Source organism: Larimichthys crocea, chromosome XII (genome assembly GCF_000972845.2).
Source record: "Larimichthys crocea isolate SSNF chromosome XII, L_crocea_2.0, whole genome shotgun sequence".
Classification (NCBI taxonomy): Eukaryota; Metazoa; Chordata; class Actinopteri; family Sciaenidae; genus Larimichthys; species Larimichthys crocea.
In genome coordinates this window covers 31,112,088-31,131,794 of record NC_040022.1, presented here as the reverse complement: position 1 = coordinate 31,131,794, position 19,707 = coordinate 31,112,088, and the positions used below count along the sequence as shown (strand labels likewise).

Below are 19,707 nucleotides of genomic sequence, written 5' to 3'. Positions count from 1 at the left end.
TGAAGGTGGAGGATCACTTCAGGCTGACTCTGGTGGATGCTGGAGGTTGAAGGTGGAGGATCACTTCAGGCTGACTCTGATGGATGCTGGAGGTTGAAGGTGGAGGATCACTTCAGGCTGACTCTGGTGGATGCTGGAGGTTGAAGGTGGAGGATCACTTCAGGCTGACTCTGATGGATGCTGGAGGTTGAAGGTGGAGGATCACTTCAGGCTGACCCTGATGGATGCTGGAGCTTGAAGGTGGAGGATCACTTCAGGCTGACCCTGGTGGATGCTGGAGGTTGAAGGTGGAGGATCACTTCAGGCTGACTCTGGTGGATGCTGGAGGTTAAAGGTCACTGCAGCTGTCTGACCAGCTCCTCGTCCCTCTCACAGTCTTTCTGGATCTTCTGGGTCTTTCTCTCTCTGCCGACCTTCTTCGGTTTAAAGCCCACAGAGACCAGCTCCTTCTGGATCCTCTGCTCCCTCTGCCTCCTCAGCAGAGCCAGGATCTCCCTCCTCTGGTCGGCCATGGTTGCATACCGCTGTCTCTCCTCGTGTCTCTGCCGCAGAGCGGGGACACTCGGCGGTTTAACGGGACCGAGAGCAGCGGCGGTGCTGCTGCGCTGCTGCGGCCGGGACACGGGCAGTCTCTGCCGGATGTCTGCGGACACCAGCCGGGACTCCTGCGGCGGGAGCAGCGACAGCGAGCTCCACAGCTGCCTGGCGTGGGACACGTCCTCCGGAGAAGAGCCGTCAAACACGGTGAAGAACCTGTCAAAGTCCTCCTGGTCCTCCTGGTCCTCCGGAGGCTCGGCCGGTTCAGACATTTGAACTTTTATGGCAGAAAACTGAAAACGACCGTTACAGCCGTTAGCGACCGTTACAGCCGTTAGCAGCGCTGTTGTTGGTCACCATGGAAACGAGCCTACTACGGCAAGGTAGCAGGAACAATAGTCCAGACTCCCGCGTAAATGTTTGAAAACTAATATAATCTACATTATTATTGACCTTCATTGACCTTTAGACTGAAGTAAACTGTATTAAAATTACAGTATTTAACTGTGTTTACTGTAGATTTACAATTACAAGGTGTTTTCAGTTTTAGGGGAAGGTTGGAGACATGTTGGTACAGAAAATCCATAAAGACAATATTAACTACTTATTCAGTACCCTCATTTTAATTTGGGGAACCTACAGGCTTTATAATTTACATAATAAATACACAGACTGTCTAAAACCTGGACGTAGTCTCCATGACGTCCTGCAGACTGTCTAAAACCTGGACGTAGTCTCTGTGACGTCCCCACAGACTGTCTAAAACTGAACGTAGTCTCCATGACGTCCCCACAGACTGTCTAAAACCTGGACGTAGTCTCTTTGACGTCCCCGCAGACTGTCTAAAACCTGGACGTAGTCGCCTTGACGTCCCCGCAGACTGTCTAAAACCTGGACGTAGTCTCCATGATGTCCCCACAGACTGTCAAACCTGGACGTAGTCTCCTTGATGTCCCCCACAGACTGTCTAAAACTGAACGTAGTCTTCGTGACGTCCCCGCAGACTGTTAAACCTGGACGTAGTCTCTTTGACGTCCCCGCAGACTGTCTAAAACCTGGACGTAGTCTCTGTGACGTCCCCACAGACTGTCTAACACCTGGACGTAGTCTCTGTGACGTCCCCACAGACTGTCTAACACCTGGACGTAGTCTCTGTGACGTCCCCACAGACTGTCTAAAACTGGACAGGTAGTGGTAGTGGGACTGGTAGTAAAGCTGAGCAGCCAGAGGACATCAGGGGGAAAAGCATAAAATATATTGTGAATAAAATCTGATCCAGTTTGAATAAAGTTCTAAAGTTGTGCTTTTGTACAGTGATGAGTGAGGCCCGGCCGTAGATGTCTGTGGCAGCCCTCACAATCACTCATAGACTGGATCAAACAGGAAGCACATCATCAGTCCAACAGTAAACTCTACATCTGTGCTCAGTCCAGTGCTTTTATTTTGAAGGCAGAGCACCTTTCCTCTCCTCTAAGTTTGGAAACGAGGCGGGTTGATGCTGCTGCTCCACCCATAGGTGTCGCGGGCTGGTTTAAATAGTGTGGAGGAGGAAGCACCACATCATCATCATCACTTTACCTGACAAGATAATCTCATTTCCCTGGAGCCGAGCCTCCATCCTGCACTGACGGCTGAAGCACTGCACAGTGAGTATTTAACTTTAATACAGGGGACAGGTAGAGGTTATTACTGCTGGATATTTATATTATTTATACATGCAAAATGAATAAAAAGCATCTTTTTAATAAGGTAAAGTTTGGCACTTTTCAAACTAAAGCACATTTTATGAAATGCATGCTTTTATTTTGATGTTTAAGGTTGAGAGAAAGTTAAATTTTTATCTTAAAGTGCTGTTAAAAGTTTAAAAAAAAAAAAAAAGCTTCAGGATGAGTTTGTTGTCTCACTTCAACTTAAAGTAAACATGACAAATCTTCATTAGAGATGCTCGGTACAAACCTCTGCTTGTGCCACACATGGATGCACCTTGTGACATGTCACCATTTTGGTGTAAACGGTAAGCTTGGCTGGACACATGAGCTGCACCTTATAAGGCAGTATGCCTGCTAAGTCTCTATAGCATCCCTCTTTGGGGCTACCAAGCTACCAGGAGCCAAACATGGGCATCCCATGCGGTTGTTTGATTATAGGGGTTATCTGTGTGCTGCTTTTCATGTTTTATTGCCTGCCGTTCAATGGGAGGTCAAAGCAGCCCTGTGACCTGCATGAAGAGACAAAGGCGAGGATAAGTCAGTAAGTAGCTTCATTGCCAACCTAGGGAAATGCAGCCAGGCCGTTATCAGCAGTAAATGAGTCAGGCAGATGTAAATGAACCGTGTGACACTCGGATGCGAAAGGCAACAGTTTGAGTCAAAGAAGGAGGAAGAAAGAGAGGAGACGTGAGCTGATCTGTCTTCTGTTGTGTTTTCTGTGAGTTCTTTAAATATCTGCAGGGTTCCTGATGATGCTGATGTTTGGTCCTTTAATTGATGTAATTTTGGTCGATGAATGTTGAATCAAAATGTGATGACAGCTCTTTGTCAATAATAACTTTTATTGTTGTTTGTTTTGGCTTAAATGTACCTTAATATTAAGTTTTCTTCAGCACTTCAGGCACTCGAAACGTTTGGCTGCATTAATTCAAAATGGAATTGACTTTAACATTTTGGGAAATACATTTTCTTTTAGCTTAGCTTAGCATAAAGACTGGAAACAGAGGGAAACGGCTATCTTGGCTGGGTGCTCAAACAAGTCATCCACGCTCTTAATCCTGCATAACTTTAAGCCTTAATATAATGTGAACAGGTGAGTTGTATATAAATTCACCCTCAGTACAGTTGTCATGAACGGGGAAATTAGCTACAGAGACCAAAACTGTTTTTTGTACCAGGCTGTAAACATGTTTATTTCTGCTGTGAAGTTGGACATTTGGACATGGGGACTTATGGAGACTGACTCACTTCTGGAGCCAGCCTCAGGTGGACGTTAGAGGAACTGCAGTTTGTGGCTGTGTTTGGCTTCAACTCCAACGTTTTATCCCCTTCGTCTGTCAGCAGGTCAGAGGTCAAACCGATTCCCATCAACCCACCAGAAGCTGACCCAGTCACCAGTAAACTACCACCAGCAATCGTCTCCGACATCTGTGCACCTGATTCAACCGCTAACGGTGACATCTCAAACATGGCTGACCCCGCCACCGACGACAACAAGTACCTCTTCCTGCAAAATGACTTTCAAAACAGCGGCGTGGCACAAGCCGATTGGTCGGCTAAGAAGATGGTGTGGGTGCCGTCAGAGAGGGACGGCTTCGAGCCGGCCAGCTTAAAGGAGGAGAAGGGTGATCAGGTAATCTGAGTGTCTGGGCTGTTGTAGTCACATGACTTTTTAATTGTACTTTTAATGGATGATATGGAAGTTCCATGATGCCGAGCCTCAAGTTGTAAATACTGAGATTTGCATTTATGGAAGAACCTTTACTGTAAAATGATGGTCTTCAAAGATGACACAGAGCTGTTATTAATATCATAAATGTGTTTTTGGCTGCAGGTTATCGTGGAGTTCTCCAACGGTCAGAAGATGACGGTGAACAAAGACGACATCCAGAAGATGAACCCGCCCAAGTTCAGCAAGGTGGAGGACATGGCCGCCCTCACCTTCCTCAACGAAGCCTCCGTCCTTCACAACCTGCGAGAGAGATACTTCTCCAGCCTGATCTACGTGAGGAACACACAGAACATGAACATGATTCTGTTTTAAACACATCATTAGAATTGTGCGGGCAAGAATTTAACATGATATTGTAACATGAAATCACACAGGTGAGCTTTGGACTGTCACTCTAAAATGTGCCATTTTATTTTGAAAAATACATTTATTAGGAACTGAACTGTGACACAAAGGTCCGGTTTTTCCCAGAAGGTCAAAGTCCGACTCTGCATCTGATTGGCTTACCCTGATATTCTAACTAGTTGAGTAGGGCTGAGTAGCCGAATAGGGCAGGTCATGACTCTGTTTCTGTCGTTGGTTGGAAAAATAATCCTGTATTAAACATAAAAAAAATTTAAAAAATGGATTTTCAGTTTCCTGTCTGTTCCCCTCACAGACGTACTCAGGTCTGTTCTGCGTGGTGGTCAATCCCTACAAGATGCTCCCCATCTACTCTGAAAAGATCATCGAAATGTATAAAGGCAAGAAACGTCACGAGGTGCCACCACACATCTACTCCATCACAGACAACGCCTACAGGAACATGATGCAAGGTAACTGTCAGTGTGTGCATGACTGATCTTTTTATTATTGTAATTATAGTTATTTAAAATCATGCCTTTTAAATGAAATCATATGTCCTGGTTTCCGGGACTCCACTCTCTCCTAATACAAGCAGCAAACACTCTATAATTATGAAATGAACAATACTAAATAAAAGTTGAATGGTGGCTGTAAGCAGCCCTGACCGAAGCCTCGGACCATGCAGAGCGTGCCGTCTCGCCTCCGCATGGTCCACCGGTGACCTCAAACCAACTCCATACTTTCCATTCAGCTCCAGAATGGCCATACATGGAGCAGGGAGACAAGATTACAGCGATGGAGCTCTGCATCCACCTGCTATTTTTAGATGATATGAGTGATGGAGGCTAATCTCTCTCCCTGAACCAGGTTTTCAGAGCCGTTTTGCTCTTGTGCCGTCTCAGTTCATGTTTGGTCTGTTCAGCATCGCTTCAACTAACGAGCTCAGCTCAGTCGACATTTTCACATCCCTCTCTCTCCACAGACCGCGAGGATCAGTCCATCCTCTGCACGTGAGTCAAAACATACAATACTTAACCATCTTCAATCACACTGTACCATGCATGTGCACACACACACACACACACACACACACACACACACACACACGACACTCTGTTATAACTATTTTTAACCATAAAACAACCATTGACCTGTTTGACCTACGTTGTGGGGACTCTGTGTTTGGTCCCCATAAGGTAGGCGAGTCCTCACAATGTGAGTGTGTATCCTGATTTATGTTAAGATTTATGAAATCATTATCAATTAAGTTTTTCAACTAATTGATTAAAATGACACAAATTACAAAATTCTAACAAATATTCACATTTCAGAAGTTGGACTGTCAGAATTGTTGCCCATTATTCAATCAATCAACTATTAGATTAATGAACTATTATACAAGAATTTAAAATTGACTTCAATTAAAAAATATCACAAAATATATATTATTGTCTTCATGTCTCCATATTGAACTCTTTATCTCATCTCTCTCATCTACCCTCTATTCTATCCTCTGTCTCCTTCCATCCTCATCCTCATGTTTCATCCCTCTCTCCGTCACCCAGAGGTGAGTCTGGAGCCGGAAAGACAGAAAACACCAAGAAGGTGATTCAGTACCTGGCTGTCATCGCCTCCTCACACAAGGGCAAGAAAGACGTAAATCCTGTGAGTAGAAACGTCTCAGTACATCACAACCAAATAATGATTTGACCAAACTAAACAAATTAGTTAAATATAGATAAGAGAAGTTTCAGTTAATGCAAAGATACCTGAACATCTGAGTATTCAGCCATTATACTCACTGAAAACAGTGGTGGAAGAAGTAATCAGATACTTTAAGTAAAAAAGTATTAATACCACAAAGAAAATTACTCTTAAAAAAGTGTCTATTATGCAGAATGGCCACTGTGAGTGATTGTTTTATCCATGCTGAATGTGAATATAGTGTTTAGTTCTGTCACAGAATATTAAATATTTACTGTACATGACAGGATTCAGTGGCTGCAGCTGTAGTCAAGGTGAGGACAGATGTTTGTTGCTGCTGGGGCTTCTGGTTTTTCTTACAGCTCTGACTGAAGATTAAAACATCCTAAAATAGCAGCGACATCAGTAAAACTGTTAATGGAGAGGCTTTGTACGTACAGGAGATCCTCACACCAGGTCTTCATGTCTTTCCCACAAATCCTCCAGAACGCTGTCATAAAGTTACAGCTACTGTTTGCTCAGCTCTTTATAATCCAGTGAAGAACTCATCTGTGGTTTGTTTAGCCAAGATTTATTGACTCTAGACCTCTGGCCCTGCTGCTTCGCTGCATTTCAAAGCTTTGCCAATTTTGGGGAAACGCTAAATGTAGCACCTTCTAAATATTCAATTTTCACTGAGTTTCTAACCCGTTTGTGTTCTTGTTTCTTCCTGCAGCAGCAACAGGGAGGCTCTCTGGCCTTTGTGAGTATAAAATCTTATACTTCAAATTTAGTGTGGCTATTCTGTCCATGCTTACTGTTAAAGTCCCCGTGAAGTCAGATATTCTGTAGGTATTAGATTCACCAGCCCTCAGATAAGAAAGAAGGTGTTTCATTGGACACAAATTCTGAAATACCATTAAGAATACCTGAAAATATCTACAAAATGTTTGAGTAAATAGTAATATTATTACTTATTATTATTAATAATAATAGATATACAGTATAGTTGTATAACTTTGTAATGGACTGCAGGGGGAGCTTGAGAAGCAGCTGCTGCAGGCGAATCCCATCCTGGAGGCATTTGGAAACGCCAAAACCATCAAGAACGACAACTCCTCACGATTTGTAAGTTTCAAATCAGTTTGCAGTTGAGATGCACCGATCTGCTTTTTTCACGTCCGATGCTGATGCTGATATCTGAGGTTTAGTATCGGCCGATATGGATCCGATACCAAGAACAGCGGTAACAAACAGTTTGTCTCATTGTGTGGAAAAAACTGGGATCAATCTTTTGTGCAAGGCAACATCAGACTTTTTCCTATTTTTAAAAAACAAATAAACATAAATGTACTGAATTACTTATTTTTGTAATAACTGTGCACCAGGACAACAATCTTAGAAAAACCAATAGCTTCACAAGCTTGACAGACATTCAAAATAAACAAAAATGATTTTAACATCCAACACAAAAGTGGAACATTTCCACCTCTTTCCTTCATCTCCTTCAAAGTTAGCTGCTTTGTACCGCCTCTGTTTTCAGTTCAGTGAACTCCACGTGCTCTCTGACGTGACATTTCTGCAGGTGCTTGATTAAGTTGGTTGTGTTATAACTTGAAGTTTTACCACCGCCCCTCGGAACAACATACTGAGCAGGTAATGCAAGCAGCCGTCGAGTTTGTTGGCTGAGGTAGTGTGAAAAACGTGGTCAGCATAGAATTAGACTGAATAGATCGCCTGATATGGATCGGCCCATTGTCACCGATAACCGATCTAGAATTTTCTTCAATATCGGGACTGATTCCAATACCAATATCGGATCCGTGCACCCTAGTTTGCAGTGAACACTTAGGAGCATTTTGACTTCTAGTTATCTCAGTTGTAATGTAGTTTGTTGTTGTTGTCTCCTCGGTCCACAGGGCAAGTTCATCAAGCTCAACTTTGATGTGACCGGCTTCATTGTTGGGGCCTATATTGATACCTGTATCCTTTGTTTGATAAATTATTAAATCTGAAAATGTCAAATTAAATATTGTTTGAAATATTACCTGAACACAGACGCGGTTATCTGCTTAACCACTTCCTGACATTATCAGACCTGCTTGAGAAGTCTCGCTGTATTCGTCAAGCCAACACCGAGAGAGCCTTTCACATCTTCTACTACATGGTGGCAGGAGCCAAAGACAAGCTGAGGGGTAAGCTACAGAAAAACAAACCCTCCTCTTACTGTAGGATTTAATGGGCTTTAAGAGTCAGTATGCAAATGCATCTTTTAAGTTGGTTGGAGCTGAAACATAATTTCTGAGGTCCATGTTAAGGTTAGAGGAAAGGTGTGACTTGAGGTTGTAGTTATGGGTTTGGTTAGGCTGTCCACAATAAATGGAAGTCAATGCAATGTCCTAACAAGTTCACCTGCACAAACTCTAAACTGTTTAGAGGATCTTCTTCTGGAGAACTGGAGCTCCTATCGCTTCCTGTTGGCTGGTCACGTGGAGATCCCTGGTCAGCAGGACGACGTGATGTTCGAGGAGACTCTGGAGGCCATGGCGATCATGGGCTTCACTGAGGACGAGAGAATAGGTACAAACTGCCCAGAAACATACGTTTATTTTAACTCACTGTGCTGTGTATAATTGACTCAAAAAGTATGTTTCATACATTACAAATGATCCTCTTCCCTGCCGCAGGGATGTTGAAGGTGGTGTCCACTGTCCTCCAGCTGGGCAACATCAAGTTTGACAAGGAGAGGAACAGCGAGCAGGCGAACATGCCTGACAACACCGGTAACCATTTTAAAAACACCAACACCAGCACTGTAAGTTAACCTCTAAACCTGTCTGACCTCTTCTCCATCTAATGTTACCCATCGACCCCAGCTGCCCAGAAGGTGTGTCACCTGCAGGGCATCAACGTCACCGACTTCACCCGCGCCATCCTCACCCCGAGAATCAAAGTGGGCAGGGAGGTGGTGCAGAAGGCGCAAACCAAGCAGCAGGTAACGACAAAGACAGAAAGTAAAGGCTCAGTTACTTTCCACCTCTGAAGCTAAAGAATTGTCTAAAGTCTTTCTCCCGTCTCCTCCTCCTTCTCCAAACGCCTCCTCCCCTTCTAGGCTGATTTTGCGGTGGAGGCTCTGGCTAAGGCGATGTACGACCGCCTGTTTCGTTGGATCCTGGCCAGAGTCAACAAGACGCTGGACAAGAGTAAGAGGCAGTCGTCCTCTTTCCTGGGAATCCTCGACATTGCTGGCTTTGAGATTTTTGAGGTGAGTGTTGTTGTTTTATTGTATTTCTGTTGTCACTGACTTTGACGTTGAAATGTTTCTCTGCCGTAGGACAACTCCTTCGAGCAGCTCTGCATCAATTACACCAATGAGCGTCTACAGCAGCTCTTCAACCACACCATGTTCATCATGGAGCAGGAGGAGTACAAAAGAGAGGGCATCGAGTGGAACTTCATCGACTTCGGCCTCGACCTGCTGCCCTGCATCGAGCTCATCGAGAAGCCGGTCAGGACGTGTATTTGTTCTGATCACATTAGTTCTGATCAAAATCTATCAAGTTGTATATGTACACGGCTCTGTATCTCTTCACTATCCTGCAGAATAACCCTCCAGGCATCCTGGCCCTGCTGGACGAGGAGTGTTGGTTCCCCAAAGCCACTGACGTTACCTTCGTGGAGAAGCTGATGAACACCCACAACGGTCACATGAAGTTCTCCAAACCCAAACAGCACAAAGATAAAATGATGTTCAGTGTTCTGCACTACGCTGGGAAGGTGAGGATCACGGAAGACTGCAGAGGTGAGACAGCAATCCTCAAAGCTGTGAGATCACCAACATGACTTCCTTTTGCAGGTCGACTATAATGCAGATAACTGGTTGACAAAGAACATGGATCCTCTGAACGACAATGTGACCGCTCTGCTCAACAACTCCTCCAGCACCTTCATCCAGGATCTGTGGAAAGACGGTCAGTCCCTCAGGACGGGTCCACTTTGACCTTTTCTTTGACCTTCTTTCTATAAAAACCTCTCCTGTGTTTGTCCTCCATGTCAGTGGATCGAGTGGTCGGTCTGGAGACCATGACCAAGATGTCAGAGAGTTCAGTACCCACTAAATCCAAGAAGGGCATGTTCCGCACCGTGGGTCAGCTGTACAAGGAGTCGCTCAGCAAACTGATGACCACGCTGCACAACACCCAGCCCAACTTTGTCCGCTGCATCATCCCAAACCACGAGAAGAGGGTGGGTCATCTGCGTTTTTTAAAATTCAGTTTGACGTTGCTGTGTGTGTACCTGGATTTAATTGATTGTTGGTCTACAGTCGGGGAAGATGGACTCCAACCTGGTGCTGGAGCAGCTCAGGTGTAATGGCGTGCTGGAAGGTATCCGGATCTGCAGACAGGGATTCCCGAACCGCATCGTGTTCCAGGAGTTCAGACAGAGGTCAGGAAACATTTTATTCAGATACAGAAAAAATTCAAAATCACTAAGAGTTCAGTGCAGGTTTGTGATGCTTTGTTTGTAGATACGAGATTCTGGCTGCTAGTGCCATCCCTAAAGGCTTCATGGACGGGAAGCAGGCGTGCTGTCTGATGGTGAGCTGGACAAAACTCAACACTTTGTTATTTGAATATGAATTTATGTCCTATAAAACGGACTTGTGAGAAGCAGAGGTTTCTGTTTCATTCCACTTCTGTCCCTCCCTCCTGTGTCCTCCTCTCCTCCAGGTAAAACATCTGGATCTGGATCCAAACCTGTATCGTATCGGTCAAAGTAAGATGTTCTTCAGGACAGGAGTCTTGGCTCAGCTAGAGGAGGAGAGAGACCTCAAACTGACCGTTGTCATCATCGCCTTCCAAGGACAAGCCAGAGGCTTCCTGGGCCGCAAGTAAGAGAAACTTAGACCGGACGCTGATGTTTGAAGTGAAAATCTAAAAGTATCCTGACACACAGCAGCTTACATCTTTCTTTGTGCTTTCAGGGCGTTCAGTAAACGTCAGCAGCAACTCACCGCTATGAAGGTCATCCAGAGGAACTGCGCCTGTTACCTCAAACTCAAGAACTGGCAGTGGTGGAGGCTCTTCACCAAGGTTACACAAAGACTAAACATGAGTGAAATATCTTAAATATTACATATTATATGGTCAAAGGAAACCAGGTCTGAGTTGTGGTTGTGTCTGTCCGTGGTTCAGGTGAAGCCCTTGCTGCAGGTCACCAGACAAGACGAAGAAATGGGTCAGAAAGAGGAAGAACTGAAGGCAGTGAAAGCGGCGGCAGCGAAGGCCGAGGCCGAGCTGAAGGACATCTCCCAGAAACACAGCCAGGTGACACAAAGTCAGGTTTATGTTTTGTTATTTTAACTTAAAGTACAGAAATGACCGAAGTCTCTGTTTGTAGCTGATGGAGGAGCGAGCCCAGCTGGAGATGAAGCTCCAGACAGAGACTGAGCTGTACGCCGAGGCTGAAGAGATGAGGGTTCGACTGGAGGCCAAGAAGCAGGAGCTGGAGGAGGTGCTGCACGAGATGGAGGCCCGGCTTGAGGAGGAGGAGGAGCGCAGCCTTTCTCTGCAGCAGGAGAAGAAGGAAATGGAGGAGACGCTGCAGGTGGACATGTCATCATAATCATCATTATTTATCTATTTCTGACATTTTTACTTGATTTGATTTGACCACACAATGCTTTTCTGCAGCTGATGGATGCCCGCATAGCAGAGGAAGAAGATGCTCGTCAGAAGCTGCAGCTGGAGAAAGTATCTGTGGAGGGAAAAGTGAAGAAACTGGAGGAGGACGTTCTGCTCATGGAGGACCAGAACAACAAGCTGCAAAAGGTTTTAAAGACGCCGTTTTGTTTCGTGGCATGGTCGATGTTTGATTCACAAAGTGTCCTCATGCTGACCTCACGTCTGTTTGCAGGAACGAAAGCTTCTGGAGGAGAGGATGGCTGATCTGAGCTCCAACCTGGCAGAGGAAGAGGAGAAGTCCAAGAACCTAACGAAACTCAAGAACAAACACGAGTCAATGATCTCCGACCTCGAGGGTCAGTCAGCACAGCATCCTTCATGATAATCTGTTTTCTCTATAAAAATGAGTTTTCGTGACGAGTCTGTGCACTGTCTTCTGTGCAGTGCGTATGAAGAAGGAGGAGAAAGGTCGTCAAGACGTGGAGAAAGCCAAGAGGAAGGTGGAGGCGGAAATGGCCGACCTCCAGGAGCAGCACGCCGACCTGCAGGCCCAGCTAGCCGAGCTCCGAGCCCAGCTAGCCGCCAAGGAGGAGGAGCTCCAGGCCATGCAGGCCCAGTAAGATGGACAACACAAACAGATGTTCATACTGCGGGTTGTTGTAAAATAACCATCATTGTGATGATATTTTAATGTTTGCGTGTCCACAGCTTAGAGGAGGAGAGCAGGCAGCGTGGGGCTGCGGTGAAGCGGATCCGGGAGATGGAGGTTCTACTTTCAGAGCTGCAGGAGGACCTGGAGGCGGAGAGGGCGGCCAGGGGGAAGGTGGAGGCGGCTCGGCGGGATCTCGGAGAGGAGCTGAACGCTCTTCGCAGCGAGCTGGAGGACAGCCTGGATACCACGGCCGCCCAGCAAGAGCTACGGTCTGTAAAGAACCTCTGATTAATCCATACGCAGATATTTGAAGATACACAAACTTCCTTTGGTAAATAAGTGTCGTCTGCATAGAAGCAGAAGCATTCATGAACCTCCAGGCTATGTTGCTGTTGGATGTGTTGTGGTGAAGCCTTTTGTTTGTTTGACTGGCAGGGCGAAGCGTGAACAGGAAGTGGCCATGCTGAAGAAAGCCATGGAGGACGAAGGAAGGAGCCACGAGGCCCAAATCCAAGACCTGAGACAGAAACACAGCCAGGCGGTGGAGGAGCTCAGTGAGCAGCTGGAGCAGGCCAAGAGAGTAAAGTTCAACCAGAGTGCTCTCAGTTCAGTCTAAACCATGAACCCAACACGCACAAAGGTCACTTACCACATCTTTCTGTCCAGGTTCGAGCTGGTCTGGAGAAAGCCAAGCAGGCTCTGGAGAAGGAGTCGGCAGATCTGAGCGCCGACCTGAGATACGTCGCCAGCGCCAAACAGGACGTGGAGCACAAGAAGAAGAAGGTGGAGGGTCAGCTGAACGACCTGAACTCACGCTTCAACGAGAGCGAGCGGCAGAGGACCGAGCTTGCGGAGCGAGTCTCCAAGATGACGGTGAGCAGCCAACAAGCACAAAGAAACCAGACAGGAACCAACGTTTATCTTCGAATCTGTTGTCTGGTTAATTCTGAATGAAGTTTACGCTGTCAGAGAGGAGGGTGAAGGACATTTCTTTGGTTTCTCCTTCAGGTGGATCTGGACAGTGTGACGAGTCTGTTGAACGAGGCCGAGGGGAAGAACATCAAGCTGAGTAAAGATGTCTCCACTATGAACTCCCAGCTCCATGATGCTCAGGTCAGGAACACTAGTTTCTAAAGTCGTAGACCTTCTCAAAGTGAATCCAAAGCTCAGAGCTTTTGAGACACTGGGAACCATGAACATCTGCACAAAATCTGGTACCAGTCCATTGAGTTGATGCTGTGATATTTCAGTGTATACCTAAAACCTTTGACCCACTGATGGTGCTAGAGGACAAGTTAGATGATCCCTAAGTTAGTAACCAAGTAGTCTGGGTCAAAGCAGTGGATCGAGCTGTGACTGCTAATAATGGAAAAAAAACCCACCACCTTTCTCCTCAACCTCCTGTTTGTTCTCCAGGAGCAACTGTCAGAAGAAACCCGTCAGAAGCTGAATGTGTCTGGACGTCTCCGTCAGATGGAGGATGACAGGAACAACCTGATGGAGCAGCTGGAGGAGGAGACCGAGGCCAAACGGGCGGTGGAGAGGCAGATCTCCAGCCTCAACATGCAGGTCAGTAACTTCAGACAGATGTTAGAGGGAAAGAAGGTGACAGAGACGACGCTTCAACCCTCTCACCTCATGTTTCAGCTGTCTGACTACAAGAAGAAGCTTGACGAGACGTCTGGGACGGTGGAGCTGCTGGAGGAGGCCAAGAAGAGACTTCAGCGCGATCTCGAAGCTGCCAACAGTGAGTATGAGGAGAAGGCCACGGCCTACGACAAGCTGGAGAAGAGTCGGATGCGACTGCACCAGGAGCTGGAAGACGTCCTGATGGACCTGGACAGTCAGCGGCAGCTCGTGTCCAACTTGGAGAAGAAGCAGAAGAAGTTTGATCAGGTAAGCTCTGTTATAACTTTCACGTACTGTACTGAAGTACAGAGCTGAGGTACTAACTTGTCTCCTTCGTCCTCGTGTTGTCAGATGTTGGCAGAGGAGCGAGCAGTGTCCTCTAAGTTCGCAGATGAGCGTGATCGAGCGGAGGCGGAGGCGAGGGAGAAGGAGACGCGACTGTTAGCTCTGGGCAGAGCGCTGGACGAGAACCAGGGCGCTCTGGAGGAGGCGGAGAAGACCTTGAAGACCCTCCGAGCCGAGATGGAGGACCTCATCAGCTCCAAGGACGACGTGGGGAAGAACGTAAGAGGAAAACGTCTGAATGCTTTTCTTTGATCTCAGAAGTTATTCCTGATCTCTTTTTACGTCCTCGTTCAGGTCCACGACCTGGAGAAGGCCAAGCGTGGCCTGGAGGCCATCGTGGAGGAGATGAGAATGCAGATGGAGGAGCTGGAGGACGAGCTGCAGGTCGCAGAGGATGCCAAACTACGTCTGGAGGTCAACAGTCAAGCGCTCAGAGCTCAGCATGAGCGGGAGCTCCACGCCCGCGACGAGATGGGCGAGGAGAAGAGGAAGCAGCTCTTCAGACAGGTGGAGCACGAATCACTGCTGATCCTCATTTACAATAACACTTTAAGACACAGAATGACTTCCTGCTGTCTCTACGTCAGGTGCGTGAGCTGGAGGCGGAGCTGGAGGAGGAGAGACGGCAGCGGGGTCAAGCATCCGGCAGCAAGAAGAAGCTGGAGGGGGAGCTGAAGGACATGGAGGACCAGCTGGAGGCCACGAGCAGGGGGCGCGACGACGCCGTCAAGCAGCTCCGCAAGATCCAGGTCAGCACAAACACTTTTTGGATCTTCAAACGTGACTTCTTTCTTCATTTTTTCTTGATTATTTGTTCACGTGGTGACTCGGTGTTCCTCTGCTTTCCACAGGGCCAGGTGAAGGAGCTCCAGAGGGAGCTGGACGACTCCCGTGCGGCCCAGAAGGAGGTCCTGAACTCAGCCAGAGAGTCTGAGCGCCGGTCCAAGGCGATGGAGGCCGACATCGTCCAGCTGCATGAGGTGAGGCCTGTGGTGCCTTCGACACATCAAATTCAAATGATCTTATTATTATTCCAGCATTAACTTCCTGTCTGTCTGTGCAGATGCTGGCAGCAGCTGAGCGAGCTCGTAAACAGGCAGAGACGGAAAGAGACGAACTGTCCGAAGAACTGACCAGTAACTCCTCTGGAAGGTCAGTGTTTGTTATTATACATTATATTGATCTATGTGACACGCGTCTCATCTCTCCATCCTCCATCTCCTCCACCTTCTCCATGCAGATCGCTGGTGTCGGATGAGAAGCGTCGTCTGGACACTAAGATCAGCCTGCTGGAGGAGGAGCTGGAGGAGGAGCAGGCTAACGTGGAGAGCCTCAACGAGCGGCTGAGGAAGAGCCAGCAGCTGGTAGCTAACATCTGTTCTGCATGTTAAATGTTTCAGATCATCAAACTAATTCAAATATTAGACAAAGATAACAGCAGGCCTGCAGTTTCTTTGGATGTTGTTCTGGGGTCTTTTCTCTTGGATGAGTCATCGCTGTGCTCTTGGGGTGATTTTGGTCTCCTGGGAAAGATCACCACTGCTCCATGTTTTCACCACTGTGGTTCGCTGGAGTCCCAAAGCTTCAGAAATGGCTTTGTAACCTTTTCCAGACTGATAGATCTCAACTACTTTCTTTCTCATTTGTTCCTGAATTTCTTTGGACCGAGCCTGATGTCTAACTTTTGAGGATCTTTTGGTCTACTTCACTTTGTCAGGCAGGTCCTATAACAGGTGTGGCAGTAATCAGGCCACGGTGTGGCTAGAGAAATCGAACTCAGCTTTCCAAAGATAAACCACAGTTAATTTATGTTTAACGGGGGGGCAAAGACTTTTTTCACACAACAACTGATGCAGAGTAACATTTTGCTCTGTAGTAGCTAAACATAAGATCTGATATCTCCTCTTGACGTGATCTCGTCCTGTCCGGTTCTTTGGTTCTGTAGGTGGATCAGCTGAGCGTCGAGCTGGCTTCAGAGCAGTCCTCCTCTCAGATCAGGGAGGGATCCCGGCAGCAGCTGGAGAGACAAAACCGGGAGCTGAAGGCCAAAGTTCAGGAGGCCGAAGGTCAGAGCCGCTCCAGGCTCAAGTCCTCCATCGCCGCCCTGGAGGCCAAACTGAGGGAGGCTGAGGAGCAGCTGGAGGTGGAGAGCAGGTAACCAGCAGGCCAATGAGAGAGACATACACTGAACCACAGCGAGGAGGGTTTAATGTGATGATTATGTCGTGTAGAGAGCGTCAGACCAGCGCCAAGAATATGCGCCAGAAGGAGAAGAAGCTGAAGGACTACACCTTCCAGCTGGAGGACGAGAGGAAGCAGGCGCAGCAGTACAGAGAGCAGGTAACTCTGCTGACCATCAACGAAACAAACGCTCCTTCATCATCAGGGCTTTAACTGCAAACATGTCTGCAGGCGGAGAAGGGCAGCGTGCGGGTGAAGCAGCTGAAGCATCAGCTGGAGGAGGTGGAGGAGGAGGCTCAGCGTGTCGCTGCGGCTCGCAGGAAACTGCAGAGGGAGCTGGAGGAGGCGAGCGAGGCCAACGACTCCCTGAACAGAGAGGTGTCTTCACTCCGGAGCAAGCTGAGGTAACCAACCATGAGCTGCACGAGCCGCCTCTCACCTTTGGACTCTCTGTCGTGTCTGAGAAAAGATCTGTGAAGACATGAGATGATTTGTGATTCCACATCTTCCTCTTCCTCCTCTCGTCTCCTGTTTCACGCTCGTCCTCAGACACTACTGACCTGCAAACTGTCCTCAAAGCCTTCTGGGAAAATCCTCCTCCTCTTCTTGAACTTCCTCATCTTAATCCCTCCAGTTTATCTGCTGCAACATTTCAGGGGCTTCAGTCGCTGCTCTCTGTTCTTCACCTCCTTCTGATCCTCCTCTTCCTCCTCTGTCTCTTCCTCCTGATGTGTCGGGTGTTTTCCCAGGCGTGGTGGCGGCGGCGGCGGGGAGGTGGCGTTCGGCAGCTCCAGTCCACGGAGCGGAGGCAGCAGCTTCAGGAGCTACGGGAGCGTCAGCCGGAGGAGCACCTTCAGAGAGAACTCAGCCGAGCTTCAGGAGGAGGACCATCGCGCCCCGTCTCCTCCGGCCTTCACCTCCTCTCTGGAGGCTGACAATCCCGACGAGTAATTTGAATTTTAATGATCAGAGTTTCAGTTTTAGAAATACTGGCAGCTTCAGTCAGTAACAGGCCAAACGTTTCTGCTTCTTTCTTGTCATAGCTCACTTTTGTTTTCACAGCAGCCGCGTCCTCATGATGTCATCCCATCATGTGACTGTCCACATTATTCAGTTTCATTTGGGGAAATAAATCTAATTATTTAAGGAAATAATTATCATGTAATTCACACAAAAAAACAAACAAACATCTGGAATCAGATTCACAGCTCAAACTTTTAAAGGTTTTGTGACGTGAAGCAACAAAAAAAAACTTATTTTCAATGTTTATGGATCATCATGACATTTTCTGTTAATTTAATATATATTCATATTTATTTATATTCCAGGTATTTTAAATAATTCCCACATATGAAGTCTGTTTATTTCCAGAATCCTAAAATACTTTTCCAACATGTTTCTGAAGCTGCGACCTGCCAGAAAAATCATCCGTCTTTTATCACCGTTTTTGTATAAAAATATCAAATATCGGAAAGAAACACCAACATGTATCAGTCTGTCTGTGAAGGAGTATTTCTCTACCATCGTTCACACCTGGATCGTTAGTGCTTCTTGTTGTCGTGACGACTAACGTCTGACTCGTTATGGCCACCTGCGCTCAGGTGTGAACGACGGTAGCTGGAGTCACGTGACGTCTCAGGCGGCCTCGTCCTCTGTTGACGGAGTCTCTCTGAGATTTAACGTTTAGTCCATACAAATATATTCTGATTAATGACGTATTATATTATAACAATTAAAGCGACAACACTTTTCTTACCTTACCGTCAGTCACAACTTCAGAAACATTAAAAATCTTTGCAGCAGTTTAAATATTTTTTATCCCAAGACTTCAGATTCTGGAAATATCTTCAGTCTTATAAAATATATTTTATTGACAGTCTGTAACCATTTAAACCAAATATATAACCTATAATGAAACGACGTCAGACTTTCTGCTTTGTGACTATTAAACTGCTACTAAACCCTCACACACACGTGTCGACTCATATTCAGAGTTTTACACTTTCCATCATGACCTCTTCACCTTTACTAACTCTACAGTTTTACATTAAAATATTCAAATGCCACAGGATGTTGTCGAGCACGTATAGTACCAGTCAAAAGTTTGGACACCTTCTCCTTCAGTGATTTTCTTTATTTTGATTAACTTCATTTTTGTTTGTCAGAGAAAGAAAAGAGACTTTTTCCACTTTTATTTCAAGTTTTATTACTTTTTCAGAAACATAAGCAGCAGAACAGGTCTGAGCACTTTGTATGTGAGCGTGTTATGTCCTCATAAAGAGTCATATAAGGCAGAAAAACACCAACTTCTTATAATAATAAGTTTCCTGCTTTCACAAACCGACCTTCCCGTTAAAAACGGTCCAGTCTGCTGCCGTCCTCGCATCGAGCAGCTAAACCTACAGATTCCACCTACGTTAGTGACCCTACAGTATATAAACACTACAAGTCAACAACCTATTACATACTTTATCTTTTTTAACATAAAACACGAGTAGCCTTCACTGAAGTATTCACATCTCCTCACTAACAGAAGACGTTTCCTATTTCACTCCTGGAGAAACAGAAGTAGAGCTCTGCGGACGGATTCGTTTATTTAACGAGCGTCCCGACGGTGTAATACTGGAACAACATGAGAAGTACAAGGCTCAAATTTCATCACATCAACATTAACAAACTATTAGTTACGGATAGAGTGCTGCAGGAACGACGCGAGAGGTTCTGTCTACGAAACGCTGACAGGACGTTTAAGTTTAAAAGCAAAAAAACGTAAATCTGACCATAAATGAACCGTGTTGTGCCAGAACAGGAGCCTCTATGGACATAATGGCAGAGGAGAAGAGCGTGAAGAGGGAAAACCTCAAATAATCGTCAAGTTAGAGGGAGCGGACGCTACGTTCTCCTGCAGCACTCTATAGCAGAGCTAGAAGTGTAAAGTTTGTCCTGAGGATGGTGCTAAAGGAAAGGTCGTGAAGGGGTTCATGAATACGATCAGTAAATTTCACGACATCTGCTCATCAGATTTTTGATATCTCTACGGTAAAAGTTGTAGTGTTTGGCCTGAAGAAAGACACAGGGAAGGTGAACATCTACAGGAAGTAACAAAGTGTTGAAAGGTTCAATAACCAATCAGGGATGTGGAAGATTTAATGGATCTGTATCCACTTAAGTAAACTCAAATGTAACAAATGAAGTAGCTTCAGCTGCTAG

At 46.3% G+C, this 19,707-nt stretch overlaps 2 protein-coding genes across 2 annotated transcripts; one reads left to right on the top strand and one right to left on the bottom strand.

Annotated features, from left to right (window-relative positions):
- Nucleotides 1-6: 6 nt before the first annotated feature.
- On the bottom strand, nucleotides 7-952 carry hoatz (HOATZ cilia and flagella associated protein). The gene has a single exon (XM_010736450.3). The coding sequence runs from the start codon at nucleotides 807-809 to the stop codon at nucleotides 336-338; it is 474 nt and encodes a 157-aa protein (XP_010734752.1). The 5' UTR covers nucleotides 810-952; the 3' UTR covers nucleotides 7-335.
- Nucleotides 953-3,454: 2,502 nt separating this feature from the next.
- Nucleotides 3,455-18,511, top strand: LOC104923381 (myosin-11). Its single transcript, XM_027285337.1, has 41 exons — nucleotides 3,455-4,251; nucleotides 4,637-4,793; nucleotides 5,306-5,333; nucleotides 5,889-5,988; nucleotides 6,743-6,769; nucleotides 7,042-7,134; nucleotides 7,926-7,989; nucleotides 8,103-8,201; nucleotides 8,443-8,586; nucleotides 8,694-8,789; nucleotides 8,883-9,001; nucleotides 9,119-9,271; nucleotides 9,341-9,514; nucleotides 9,610-9,783; nucleotides 9,863-9,977; nucleotides 10,064-10,251; nucleotides 10,331-10,452; nucleotides 10,535-10,604; nucleotides 10,737-10,897; nucleotides 10,991-11,099; nucleotides 11,202-11,333; nucleotides 11,407-11,613; nucleotides 11,700-11,837; nucleotides 11,923-12,046; nucleotides 12,135-12,306; nucleotides 12,399-12,611; nucleotides 12,778-12,922; nucleotides 13,009-13,215; nucleotides 13,351-13,455; nucleotides 13,759-13,911; nucleotides 13,990-14,238; nucleotides 14,323-14,535; nucleotides 14,611-14,823; nucleotides 14,904-15,065; nucleotides 15,168-15,296; nucleotides 15,380-15,468; nucleotides 15,557-15,680; nucleotides 16,262-16,470; nucleotides 16,548-16,656; nucleotides 16,729-16,901; nucleotides 17,247-18,511. Exons 1-41 carry the CDS (start codon nucleotides 4,063-4,065, stop codon nucleotides 17,446-17,448), a joined length of 5,850 nt encoding a protein of 1,949 aa, XP_027141138.1. The 5' UTR covers nucleotides 3,455-4,062; the 3' UTR covers nucleotides 17,449-18,511.
- The last annotated feature ends 1,196 nt before the right edge of the window (nucleotides 18,512-19,707 follow it).

Bases quoted from the DNA above. Each gene is read 5' to 3' on its own strand.
- hoatz (XM_010736450.3), bottom strand. From the start codon at position 809: ATGTCTGAACCGGCCGAGCCTCCGGAGGACCAGGAGGACCAGGAGGAC.
- LOC104923381 (XM_027285337.1), top strand. From the start codon at position 4,063: ATGTGTTTTTGGCTGCAGGTTATCGTGGAGTTCTCCAACGGTCAGAAG. The intron at 11,838-11,922 runs GTTTTAAAGACG...GTCTGTTTGCAG, and splicing joins AGAACAACAAGCTGCAAAAG to GAACGAAAGCTTCTGGAGGA. The intron at 12,923-13,008 runs GTAAAGTTCAAC...CTTTCTGTCCAG, and splicing joins AGCTGGAGCAGGCCAAGAGA to GTTCGAGCTGGTCTGGAGAA.